Below are 13,054 nucleotides of genomic sequence, written 5' to 3'. Positions count from 1 at the left end.
TTGTGTTTGCACGTGTACGAGGCTGAAAGCCTTCGGTTTTCCCAGCACTATCGCCCCAGCTTTATTGAGAAGCAGCAGCAAATATCCTTTTAATAAGCATGCGAGCTTCTAGGACGAGCAGGCCAAAACTCCATTGATGCCAGCCATCGATGCAGGAACAAACCTCAAGGGTCGTCTTTCTATACTGAAGGCTCGCCATGCAATTTGGCCATTAAAAATCATTAGCAAAGGTATTTTGTGTCCGCCTGGCTGCTTGCCCGGCTGCCAGGCTGCCAGGCTGCCCGGCTGCCATAGGCACGTGGTCGATGAAGTAACATTTTTGGCAGGCGAGTGTTGGCCCAGCTGCATGCTTCACACTGCATGCTGCATACTTTATGGCGCCAGCCAAGCATTTTTATTAAACGAACAGGCAGCAGGCGATGACATTGTGGCAGCTTCAGCTGAGACCAGCATTGTGTAGCAAAGAGAACACACACACGAACATACGGAGCATAGAAGCAATTCCTTAGCGACATGGACCATCGCGCAGTCGGCTTGCCTGGCAATCCCAGCACAACCATGAGCACATTCGAGACCTTCTCTGAGGAACAGTCCGAACTGAACCTGGACGAGATCTATGACCAACTGGAGCAGATGAAGCAGCGCGCATTGCAGCTTCGCAAAATCCTGGTACGCGACCAGCCAGCAGCGGCCGAGTATGCCAAATGCCTTAGAGATATCGAGTTACATGGCTCCCAAAATGTCGATTTGCATCAGGTGCAGCTGCAAACAGCTAAAATAGTTGGCCAGGTGGTAAATCTATCGCAACGACTGAACAACGAGGGTAAACATCTTAAGGACCTGGACTGCGACTTACAACATCACAAAAAACAGTCGCAAACGCTGAAAACAAAAATCGAAGAGCTGCACAAATGGCCCAGCCAACAGCAGCATCGAGCGGGGCTGTGCCTGGAGCGTTACAACGATCTCAGCATAAGGTGCTGTTCAGTGGAAGATTATTGTCTCTTTATGGAGGATCACTATAAAAACTTCGTTAATAGTATCAAGGTCGTAGCGCCCCTCAAATACTATACGGCAGATCGGTTGCAGGTTGCCAAGCGATTGGAGAAGGCCCGCAAAACGTTGTCTAAATCCTCACAGCTGCTGTTGCGACACAGCACCGAATTGGGACAAATTTTGCATAGTTATTTTGAAAAAGGTGGCATTAAGCGTTTACCCAGAACATCATGCTACTCGCAACTCGGCAGTATGCTGCTCGAATATCATAATGCCGATGATGCGGATGTAGAGTAACAAAATTCTTTAAATTAAACTGTTGTATTTCTCTTGTTGACATCTCTTAAGGAAAGCCAAAAATATATGCACTATATATATAAATATATATTAATTATAATGACCAAGCAAAAAAAGAACAAAGTATTTGTTTGCAAATTCGCAGCGCAGCACAACTCTTAACTCTGAACGATATTATGCCGAAAACTTTGCATGTAAATCGAATTACGCAGCCCAACAAACAGAAAACTGCAACTGTGGATAATTATAAATTCAGCGGACCACAGAACCGCAAAATTTTGTAATTCGAAGTGCAGTCCGCACCGCATCCGGCCGCTGTTGCATAGTTTGCTCTAATTCTTGATTTTGTTGGAATTGCATACAGAATGTAGCATTAAAATATACAATAGCCATGCTAATTGTATAAAAATGATAAAGTGTTTTGCAAATATATTGTTAACAAATTGTGTGGCAATTTGGGCCACAAAAATGCAATTAGCTGTACACGCAATTAACTGAAATATGAGTATGGCAAATGAAATTTGAGTGGTCAGCGGCCACTAGAAATCAATTCAGGAACATTTGCTGCACTCCACACGCCAAACACATCAAATGCAGATAGGCGAAAATAATATTACGAATATTACGCATACGCCAGGTGAGGTCAACATTAAATTTGAAAGTCTCAATGTTAGAACAATGTCAAAACTTAGGCCAGCAAATTGATAGCTATAATGTCTATGACAGCACTGAGCGTCATATCATTTTGATGAGGGTTCAATATTTGCCATGGTGTTGCTAGCACACTTGTTGCACCTTCACACACACACACAAGTACACACAGACATAAACCAACACGAAATGAACTTGTGCCGTTTTGCTTTATCAAATTGCTTAAACAAAGCTTGCTCCAAAATTAATTGGATGGACTCTGCCCGGTTCCTTAGCAACGTCACCTCGCTGTCGACCGCAAGGTCCACAAGAAAATTGATGACAGCCTTTAGAAAGAGGCGAACGAAAGTTTCTAACCAAAAATGATTTGACCCGACAACAACTTCGGCAGGTGTTGGAAATTGGAATATAAAATTAATTAAATTAGTTTACATTTTTATGCACACCGCGCTGATGCCACCCACATAGCCTGTACATGTAATTTCCGACTCAGTCTGCATTGTGCGAAAGCCAACCAAAACTTTTATAGTCGATGTTGAGCAACGCTGCCAGTTGCTAGGCGCCATGTCCTTTCGAGCAGCTGCTCCTTCCATATATAATTAACGCATTCAGTGCGCACGCATTTGTTGCTGTACTCGGTATCTGAATCCCTATTCTGGCACGAGCTGCACTGACATCTTTCTCTGTCCGTGTTGGTGTTGGCTTTTGTCACCTGTGCGTGTGAATGCCTCAAATACTTGTCCTGGCTTCAATGCATTTGCCTGAATACGCAAAAGTAAAAACTACTTATTTGCCAACAAAAGGTGTGCATTTGTGGGCGTGTGTGTGTGCGTGTGTCCTGTGCAGTTATTTACTTATACACAGGCAAATATTTTCTTAGGACAATACACTGAATATTTTGCTCTATGAAAACTAAGCTGAGCAGATAGATATGAAAAGAGTGAATCGCATTGGCAATGATAAATATTACTATGTATTTTAATAATTTAAAATGCAAAATTTCTAAGCGATGTACCTGATAAATCATTCATTATTCATGCGTATTTTCAACTCATTCGCTCAATCATGTTATCTTGAAAATTCACTAACAATTCAATTTCCCATGTTTTTCGAGCCACCGGAAGTTTCCTTCCGTTGTACTCACACAACAAACGCCACACGATCTCCTACTCACGCTTATTCAATCAATCATTTATTCATTAAGTCCTGGCCAGTCGGCCGGCCGCTCACTGCAAGCACAAACTTTTGTATGCAAACAATTTGAGAATTTTAATAAAAATTCTTACGTTAAATTACGCTCAACAATCAATGTGTACCCCGCCTGCACGCCCACCCGCAAAATCCACTTGTCGTTGTCATTGTCCAACTGTTCGCTTAAGTGGTGTTAAGTATTTGAAAATCTGTGCTGTTCTATGGGCCCTCTCCTCTGCCCCTAGACTCATGCTCTGTTTTGCTGTACTTGTGCTTTGCTCTTCGGCCGCATTTTGTTTTATTGTTTTACGGCAGTTGGCCAAATACTTTGGCTTGCAAAACTTTTGCGCCTGATGGTCATTCATTTGTCTGTGATTTACGAAGGCTATTCGGCTGGGCCACCCACCCACTAGTCAACTCAGCTGGCCCTCTCCCATTTAGCGACTTGACTATCATTTAGTGATATTGATTTATTGCTCCTTTGCCGCCTCAAGTCTGCTCGTAGCTCTCGACAATTCCGTGCTTGCGCACCGCCTCCAAGTCCCTCACGCATTGTTCCATGGGCGTGACTATACAGAGCGGTTTCCGGCCCTGGTAATAGGCGCTGGCAGCCGTCGCATAGCTAACTAGGCGTGCGTCCAGGCACAGGCACTGCCAGGGATTACCCTCGACGCTGATGTGGCGCAATTGCGACAGCAGCTGTTCCTCCAATACAGGCAGATATGTCAGCCGATTGTTGTTGATTTGCAGCTCAGTCAACTTGTCAAAGGTACTTAGCAAATCAGCCTCGATTTCCATTAGCCTGTTCTCACTCAGAGTCAGCACCCGCAGCCGACGCAGTGGCGCAAACATGCGTATGTCCAGTAAAGTCAACTTGTTGCGCCGCAGTCGCAGCTACTGCAGGAAGGGCAGTGAGGAGAAGGCCAGCGGATGCAGTTGGTCAATGTTATTGTTGCTCAGATCAAGAAAGCTTAGATTTCTAAGGACGGAGCCGCCAAAGACATTGGCATCCAGTTGCCTTTTGTTATTTTTGCTCAAGTCCAGCACCTGCAATGCCGTCAAATTGGCAAAGACCTCATCGGGTAACTGGAAGATTTTGTTGCCCTGCAGCTGCACAGATTGTAAAATAGTCAAGCCCCGAAACGCACTTGAAGAGATCTTGCTGATCTGATTGAACCAGAGGTTGAGTGTTTCCAGATGATGCAGCCTGTTGAACACATAATCCTCCAGTGCCTTTACATTGTTGGAGCTGTAGTCGAGCACACGCAGCAATGGATCAACATCAGGAGCCGGACCCACGAATAAATGTCGCTGAATTTCATAGATATTATTACTGGATACGTTGAGCACACGCAGCTGAGGCAGCCCATAAAAGATGCCCATGTCCAAAACCTCTAGCCAATTACTGTGCAAATGCAGCTCTTGCAACTGAGGAAGCCCGCGCAGACAGCACCAATGAAACTACAAAGGAAATGAAAGCCTCGAGAAGCCGTCACGTGAATATTAAAAACTATTCAACCTACATCTCTCACATTGTTGTTGCTAATGGACAAATAACGCAGATTGGAATTGGAGCCTAGGGTGATGTTCTCCTGCTCGTTGGTGTTGAGGTCCAGAAACTTCAAGTAGCTAAGGGCCTTGAAGGCATCGAACTCTACGTTGGCTATCAAGTTGTTTGAGAAGTTGGCATAGACAAGATTTGGCAACTGTCTCATTAGAGCACGTTCAATGAGCAGCAAGTCATTGTGGCTGACATCCAAATTGACCAGGCTTGCATTGTCAGCAAAGTGCTCTGACCGCAGCTCTTCCAGTTGACAGTGGGTTAGGTTGAGTCGCTGCAGCGATGCGAAATTTCTGAACCCATACCTGCCCAGCGTCATACCTCCAGACTGTGACAGGTCCAATTGAAGCAGTCTCGACAGCTTGGGGAGTGGCTTATCGTCATTTTCAATTCCAGTGTGTTCGTTAACAACATTTACACTTTGCCAATCTTCTTGTATATACTGGCTTAGTTGCTCAAAGTTTTCAATCTCGCGGCACACATAGTTTGGATGTGATATCTGCTCACATTCCTGTATAACTTTTGTTTGTACTACACGGAAGACGAGTAGAGCGGAAAGTAGAACCAATCTTGACAGCATCTGAACTAAAACTGAAACCTATCAAATTAAGGCACAGTGCGTAGCTTTGTGTTTATTTATAGGCGTACAAAACTTGTTTCTGTGCATTCTGAACCTGGCGAATTGCTAGATGGTAAGCCGGTTTCCATGCGAATGGAAGCAAGTCAAGAGCATCGCATTATCAAATTAACCAGAGTTATTTATTTTTGTTATTTCAAATAAATAAATCATTAACAGAACTTAACTTAATTTGTTCAAGGGCTATGCACTTTTTACAAATTAATTTTAATTAAATGAACTTGTTATGGCTGGCAATGGAAGGTCCCACTAGAACTCTTCCTTTATCAGCTTGTATTCTCAGCTCTGGTTTAAGAGATAACTCTTGTGGGACTTTCCATTCTACCATTTATTTATATGCATTATCTCTTATTGACATGTTATTTACACCAAATAGGCAACAAGGTTAACATTAGTGACAAATGTATCAACAGATTGATCTCCACCTTACCCACATTAAATGTGTTGTCGGTAAACTTGTGATTTTTATAAGTGAAATATACTTTAATGTTTAAACGTATCAATTTACATTAACAGTTATATTTATGTTTGTGTATGTCGGTCCACGCGATTTTGTTTTGTATTATTATATATATATATATATATATTTATAGTTATTCAACAATCAAAAAATTATTTCATTCGAGTAGATAAATACATTAAAGGTATTTCTTCTAAATATTTTGCAATGTAGACATAAATATGTAGATTTATAAAAACATATATTTATATATACAACTACAATGTGTAGATTTATTGAATATATGAAGACACAAAGCTAGTTAAAGTACATTGTTGACTCTGCATAGAGATTTTGATTATTTTTCTTGATTATTCGGTGTAGACTCACAAATAAATTCATTAAGATAGCGTTTCGTCGTATATATTAATCACAAAGGCGATTACAAAAATGCTAACATTGTAGCTTAATACAAAAATAAATAAATAATAATATTCAAAATGTTACCTGAGCTCAACAAAAATGAAGCTTTTTTAAATTGCTTGTAGCAAAATGTTTTTAAAGGAGTGGATAATTTGGTTGATTTAAGAATGCGGTTGCTTTGGCCAAAGGGGACTAGTAAGCGATAGTTCACAGGGCTTCGATATTAAAATTAACTTCAAGTTGGACAGTTTTCTTGTCATAAAAGTCCAAGCAAAATTTATAGAAACTAAAACAAATGCTAGATCATTCCTGGACGATCGGTCTCCCGGTTTCCGGACTTCTCGAAGAACATGGCATCCTAAAGAAACAAAATCCGATGGTTAACAAAAGTGAAATGACTCGACGTGTGGTGATGCATTAGCACAATCAAAGAAAGCTGAGGCATTGTTAGGGCTCATAGGATAACTTTTACCTCGGCACCAACGAAATCTGCGATGCAGACAACTCATATGTTTTAAACGAAAGAAATGAATGCTGTACGACTTAACATGCATGTGTGCGGTTAGTGAAACTTGCGATGAAATAACAAATGCAGCTGCTTACAATGAGAAACGTGGCGCCCAACAGCACGGCTTTCATGCGAACATCCAAGTCTAGTGGAAATGTTATCCCAAAGAAATCTGCATCCGTGAAGATTTCACGTGCCATGCCTGACCACTGCTTGGAAATCTTTCCCACCTTCTCTCCGGTTAGAGAGACCACCTGCAAAGGAAATAGAATAATTAATAAAGCGTTAGTTGTAATAGACTTTCAGCACTTACATTGAACTCTACGTCGCCGCAAAGCGAGAACGTGCAGAAGGGACCCTCAATGCGCAGCACGGTGTCGCCAATGTGATTCAATATGCGAAACGATGGGCTGCAAATGGACCACTCCTGTTCGATAGTGCCAATAATATTGCCAGGTGGAGCGGACACTTCCATGGTCTGTAGGCAGCAGGGAAAGCAGCAAGCTGAGCAGGCCAATGGACGATTCAAGTGAATGACCTCTTGCTGGAAATTGTCGAAAATTTTCATGTCGAAGGGCCGTGCCGGACCACACATGTTGCGTGTGCAGCAGTCTGTGTCCTCCACCGCATAATAGACCTTCTGGCCGAGAGCATTTTTGATTGAGAACTTATTGTTGGTCTCGAAGCCAGTGAAAGCTTCGAGCAGCTCCACTTTTTGCTTAACTAAAAGCTGGTCTATACTCGTAAGGTATTCCAATCCGCGCGGACAGTTCGGAATGCCTATAGGTATACTCATCCAGTCGCCTATTGAAAAATAACACAAAACACTTCATCAATCCAAATACACTTAAGTGGAACATTCTTGCAGAATCACATCAACATGTGCGAGATGTAAGCACCGACCGCCCACAGAAGCGTGTCAATTGGTCAATGTCGTAGTCATTGTGCCAATTGGTCAACGTCACAAATAGTATGCCTAATTGAAGGCATTACAATGGACAAGCCACGAACCCGGGCCGCAGCGGTTTATTGTGCCTTTTACGCCACTCAAATCCGCCTTTTATCTAATCTTATTGTGGCCTTTGAGAAGATAATGTTTACGACAGTCCCAATATATCTCTGGTCTATGCAAATTTATAATTTCATCACAATGACTTATATAAAGTTGACTATCTTTGGCGCGTCTATTAAGGCACTTTTGTTATCCCCTTGAAAAGATATGTTGATACGATCTGATATAACCTTGGAGTCTTAATTGCACACGAGTCAAACTGTCTATTACATTGATTTGTCTCACCTCCTGTCTTCATCGCTTATATAGAACTCGTAGCCCTTTCGCTTTGCCGACTTATTCAGCCGCATTGTGTGCCGAAACTTTTTGGGCAAGGGCTTGTTGGCCTCGCGGCAGACCAACTGCTTCAGCGTCTGGGATCTCGTGCAGAAATAGTTGTACTTGCTGTACAGTGAGTGCCAAATTAAGCGTAACACCTTCGAGCCACTGCTGGCGCCATTAGGCGTCGATTCCTTTTGATCGGCCGACTCGTTTTTAGTCAGATCCAATGTCGAGATGTAACTAGAGCTGGATGCTGGAACTGGTACCGTTACTGCGGTTGGAACTGACATCGCGCACTAATCAAGATTCCGGTTGTCGCGACTGCTCTTGATGCTGCACCGAAGTGAACTGAAGCGTCTGCCTGGGAGAGGGCACACAAGTTGACAGTTGCCAGCGCATCGTGCCGCAAAAGTCATCATAGTAAACATAACCGAACGTGTTTTAAATAGCGCTTTGTATTATTTTATTGGTTCAATTAAAGCAAACGCGCCGCGTCCTGATAAGAGCCAGCGGGTTGGCTTTGGGATGCATACAGCTACGAATAAGCGGCAGGGTCTTTAGCATGTGGAAGAGCAAAAGCGTTTGGTTTGTCAACAACAACATCTTGCTGTTGATACCAACGTCAGTGTCACCGCTCATCTGGGTTAGGGACAGACAACTCGAAATCTCGCTCACACCAAGAATGTAAATATTTACAGCTTGGTTTTGGGTGCTAATAGATAACTACTTTGTAGTCTACCGCTTGAGCCCCCCTTCCAAAGCTCTCTTTAACAAACTCGACACGAAGTTGCATTCCCTGCAACCCGAGAAGTTCAATGGCAGCGAATATCTGTTCTGGCAGTGGACTTGCTATTATCACAGTTAGAGTGCATTGACCCCAATTGTCAATGTGTGAGATCGGTTATTGAATGATCTCTTTTGTCTCAATTATTTCAGAGAATTCTGATTGCGATCTTGCGCTTGTTTTTAATGTTGACATGGCGCCCCCAAATATATACGTGTACATACATGTGTTTATCGAATTGGTTTTTAGAAGTTGCAGCATTAAAGCCCATGCCTTTGATCGATTGCATATATTAAGAAAGCAATAGTAAAACTTACCTGCTGGCCCCACGCCGGCATGCGGATGAGCAGGTGGCATGCCTGGCTGACTTATAATCGGTTGCTGAGGTCCTGGTGCATATCCAAATGGTTGAGGTGGACCAGTTGGGCCGGGTGGGTAACCATATGGCTGTGCAACGCCACCATTACCTCCACCCCCGGCACCAAAAGGTGCTGCTCCTCCATAGACTTCTCCGTAGGGCATTTGCGGTACTGGCGCGTATCCCCCTTGAGGTGGATGCGGAGTGAAGCCCTAAAATAAAGAAAACTATCAAATAGGGGCGTTTCTTTGGCCTGTCCAATAGTGCGACTTTTTATAGCACTCGCTCAATACATCATATCGGCCCTGAATAATACGTATTGCTTTAAAATGTTTGCAAATAAAATAATTAGGGTTTTAGAACCAAGTCATCGGAATAAAAACCAAGACAAACGATTATTTTCAGCACGCCGAAGAATAAACGTCCCCTAAACATGCGGCTTTAAAGTCCTTTTATACAAAAGCATTATTCCCGTTCGATGATTTCTACGGGAGCAATATTATAGTTTTGCAGATGAATGCAGATTGGTGCAGATCTATATTGCTGAGAGTGGACAAAATATCTTAAAAAGCAGATACGTTTTCTATACAAAAACTCGTCCGACTCTTCCTATGTAGCATAGTGATACCAATAAATGTTTGGTCAAGATGTCTTGAAAAACATAAAAGTTTTTCATACAAAAACTAGAAATTCGACTCATCGTTCCTATGGCAGCTATATAACATAGTAATCCGATAATGATAAGATTTTGCATGTATGTAAGGAGCATAGTAAAACAAATAAATACAGATTTTGGGCAAGATATCTCGAAAAAAACAAAAATATAGTGATCCGATCTGGCCGGTTTCGAATTATATACTGCGCTTCTAACATAAAGACGGACCTATGCGAAGTAGCAAGATGGAAGCTTTAAGACTGAGAGACTGGCTCGCATAGAAACATACAGGCGCTCAGGATAACACAGCCATATCGACTCGGCTGTTGATGCTGATATTGTACATATATATATACTTTATGGCTTGTACATTTCATGACCTTACACATTTCATGGCAAAATTATAATACCCTCTAAAAGGGTATACATCGAAAAAGTTGCTCATACACAAACTTAACCGATCAATCCTTTGAAATATTCCGATCCGACTGATTGGCATATGTACTGCCTGCAACAGAAAGACGGATGAATTCAAAGATTCATTTAAAAAGCATACAACTGAGACTGATTAGTTTGCATACAAACCATACAAGCCGAACAAGAGTATATATACATATGTATGCTTTATAGTGTAAGCGACGACTTCTTCAATGTGTTAATCATTTCATGACACACTTTTATACGCTTAACAAGAATGTTACAAATGCATTCGCAAAATCAGCTCTGAGTGTGATGAAATTGCAGCAATATAAGAGCAACCTAATTTTACGGTGGGTCCTGCCTATAACGAACTTCAAAAATAAATGAATCGAACTGCAGTGTCATTGAACGTTGAGATAAGGCACGATAAATAAACACGCAAGCTTAAACATGACGTCAGGCGTATGAATGTGTATATCTATATACGTATATCTACATGCAAATGTATGTATATATGTATGTTGACAACGCCCCCAATATTCATGGGTACTCACATAATTCGCTGGCTGTGGTGAGGGTGCTCCATGTGGTACCGGTGGATAGGGCGCGTTTGGTGGTGCATAGGGAGCACCCTCGGCTGGCGGTGCATTCGGTGGATAGTGACCAGGCGGCACATATCCACCTTTATTAATATTGTTCATGTGCATTTTATTGCAGCGGTCGCCGTTGTGCGATGGTGTTGCAGGTGGTCGGAAGCTGCGTTTCCGGGAAGCACGCCACAACTTGCTGCTGCAATATTATATATTTTCATTAAGTTGCACATACAATTTGCGATAATACCCACTGATTTTAGTGCGATTTTAGTTTTATTTCAACACTTTCCCGTATTTAGTTATCAATGCATTGAAAATTAGTAAATTAGTGTGACCAAATGCAGCAGCCACAAAAATACCAAAGTTCCGTCTATCAATCGACCACCATATCGATATATACTATATCCATCTCTAAGTAGATTATGTAGGTTACCTAAACAAACAATAGGTGGCGCCACATTTTACCACAGTGTCATTTAAATATAGGTGGCGCTGCAGTATGAGTGAATTGCAGCTGGGTGATAGATGGCGCTTATGAATTTCAAGAGATTTAAATTTTATTCATTTACAAACTTTGAAAGCGTTTGCTTTGCTTATTGCATATTGCGAATGGAAAATTTTAAATTAATTGAAGCAGATGTTGCCTGGATTTAAACTTTGAACCGAGCAAATCTCAATACCAACTAATTATTCATTTAATAATTGTCTTTCGAACTTCATTGTCAAGAATTGTTGCCATGAAAATAAATGTACAAAATGCTTTTATCTATATTTTGTATCAACAAAAACCGCCATTTTTTATTTTTTTATAACAGACGGCAAAAACACACAGCCCACATTTTTTCTAATGCGCAAATTCTGTGCGAGGGTGCGAGTGCGTCCGGGTGCGGGTTGGCCGGGACGAAGGCATGAGAGAGATGGAGAGAGTTAGGGAGAGAGATGTGAGACGGCTGCCAGAGAGGGTGGCGTAGTTAGCGCGCATAAAAAATGGCGGTTTCCGAAGCGGGCAAACAGGGAAAAAACCGTTGGACGAGGACGATTCGTCCTGCAGCCAGCGCTGCCCCCGCTGTGTATGTGTGTGCAAGCGAGAGAGCAGAGTAGAAAAAAATCTATAAAAAAAATGTTGAAAAAAATGCGAGCAAAATCCACCCCATGGCAACGGGACAGAAAACAGACGTCACTCACACACACACACACACACACTGGCACATCGTAATTACCAATACAAGTGCAAAGCGCAACGGAGAAATCATCATCATCAACATGGCCACCCCCAGCCCCACCCACGCGCCCACCGCTATCCGCAGCCGCCCACTTGAGGGCTCTGCAAACCCAAAGCCAAAGAAGGAAAAAAAAAGTCGTTGAAATGAGCGCCTTAATGCGCCGTATAACGCGATATTAATGCAGTTGCAGCTGTATGTGTGTGTGTGCGAGTATGTGTGGGTGTGTGTGAGTTTAGCACATTCAATTAGTTGCCATTGCTTTTTGCATGGCAACAGCAAAAACTACAACAAACAGGCGAGTCAGAGAGCATTTTTGCGGTTGGCAACCAACACAAAAGCTCCAACTGAACGGGTGGTCTCCCCCCGCCCACACATGACCTCGACCTCAACTCTTTGGCCAGCAGTGGGACTGCCTATGGCGCCAGCGCTGCCGCTACGGTGCTTTCAAAATCTTGAAAAATCAGGCTGCCGGCAAACATATTGCCGCAGCAGAGGCACGTTCAATGCCTCTCCTCTGCCCCTGGCCCGCTGTCGCTTCATTGTGTAACCAACTGCAGGCGGCAGGGGCAGAAGCTCAGCCGGAGCCAAAGTTGGGGGCAGGTGCTCAGCTCGTGGCAAAGGCGGAGACAGCCCTCGAGTAGAAAAGATTCCTCATCTCTGAGGAGCTGCTCATTAGCCGCTGTTTTTCGCCTTAAAACATTGAAAACTACAAATTTGCTGTGCAGCTTTTTGTATCATTTTGTTATTTATTGTCAGGCCGATCAAATTTATCTCTGTGTGTGTTTGTGTGTGCTTGGATCTCCGCTATCGAAAGCGAAACTAGCATTCGACGGAACGGCCATAAATCAGGTCTCAAAGATCGCCTCAGACACTGTCCCAGTCTTCTGTCCCAGTCTGATATCGTCTAATGTCCGCGCTGCCAATTGATCGATGGCTCTTGAGTTGCCTTTTTGCATTTTTATTGTGTGGCCAACAAATTGAAAGG

The 13,054-nt window shown here is 42.8% G+C and overlaps 3 protein-coding genes across 5 annotated transcripts; 1 reads left to right on the top strand and 2 right to left on the bottom strand.

Moving 5' to 3' along the window:
• The first annotated feature begins 412 nt into the window (after positions 1-412).
• Positions 413-1,377, top strand: LOC135438107 (uncharacterized). Its single transcript, XM_064696264.1, has one exon. It carries the CDS (start codon positions 514-516, stop codon positions 1,291-1,293), a length of 780 nt encoding a protein of 259 aa, XP_064552334.1. The 5' UTR covers positions 413-513; the 3' UTR covers positions 1,294-1,377.
• A 1,612-nt stretch (positions 1,378-2,989) lies between these two features.
• LOC135438098 (insulin-like growth factor-binding protein complex acid labile subunit) lies at positions 2,990-5,303 on the bottom strand. The gene is given in 2 exon segments (XM_064696254.1): positions 2,990-4,596; positions 4,659-5,303. Coding segments are annotated over 2 exon segments (1,590 nt in total). The 5' UTR covers positions 5,277-5,303; the 3' UTR covers positions 2,990-3,624.
• Positions 5,304-6,169: 866 nt separating this feature from the next.
• Positions 6,170-11,188, bottom strand: scramb1 (scramblase 1). 3 transcript variants are annotated; one of them, XM_064696255.1, is made up of 6 exons: positions 11,098-11,188; positions 10,808-11,042; positions 9,138-9,390; positions 7,017-7,507; positions 6,799-6,957; positions 6,170-6,553 (listed from the first exon to the last, which is right to left on the bottom strand). In XM_064696255.1, exons 2-6 carry the CDS (start codon positions 10,958-10,960, stop codon positions 6,494-6,496), a joined length of 1,116 nt encoding a protein of 371 aa, XP_064552325.1. In that variant the 5' UTR covers positions 10,961-11,042; positions 11,098-11,188; the 3' UTR covers positions 6,170-6,493. The 3 variants fall into 3 exon arrangements, with proteins under 3 accessions (XP_064552325.1, XP_064552327.1, XP_064552326.1); XM_064696257.1 differs by lacking the exons at positions 9,138-9,390; positions 10,808-11,042; positions 11,098-11,188 and adding an exon at positions 8,001-8,470 and having other exon boundaries at positions 7,017-7,494; XM_064696256.1 differs by lacking the exons at positions 9,138-9,390; positions 10,808-11,042; positions 11,098-11,188 and adding an exon at positions 8,001-8,149.
• Between the last annotated feature and the right edge of the window lie 1,866 nt (positions 11,189-13,054).

Source organism: Drosophila montana, unplaced genomic scaffold (assembly GCF_035044405.1).
Source record: "Drosophila montana isolate Dmon_TW-CO22-7 unplaced genomic scaffold, ASM3504440v1 contig_3846_1, whole genome shotgun sequence".
NCBI lineage: Eukaryota > Metazoa > Arthropoda > Insecta > Diptera > Drosophilidae > Drosophila > Drosophila montana.
Note: the sequence above shows the minus strand (reverse complement) of the source record. Positions and strands in the feature narration are given on the sequence as shown.

What these genes read in the sequence shown, in the direction of transcription:
- LOC135438107 (XM_064696264.1), top strand. Translation starts at nt 514, where the DNA reads ATGGACCATCGCGCAGTCGGCTTGCCTGGCAATCCCAGCACAACCATG.
- scramb1 (XM_064696255.1), bottom strand. Translation starts at nt 10,960, where the DNA reads ATGCACATGAACAATATTAATAAAGGTGGATATGTGCCGCCTGGTCAC. An exon ending in TGCCGGCGTGGGGCCAGCAG is followed by an intron (nt 7,508 to 9,137) that starts GTAAGTTTTACT and finishes ATTTTTCAATAG; the next exon opens with GCGACTGGATGAGTATACCT. An exon ending in TGGGCGCCACGTTTCTCATT is followed by an intron (nt 6,554 to 6,798) that starts GTAAGCAGCTGC and finishes TTGTTTCTTTAG; the next exon opens with GATGCCATGTTCTTCGAGAA.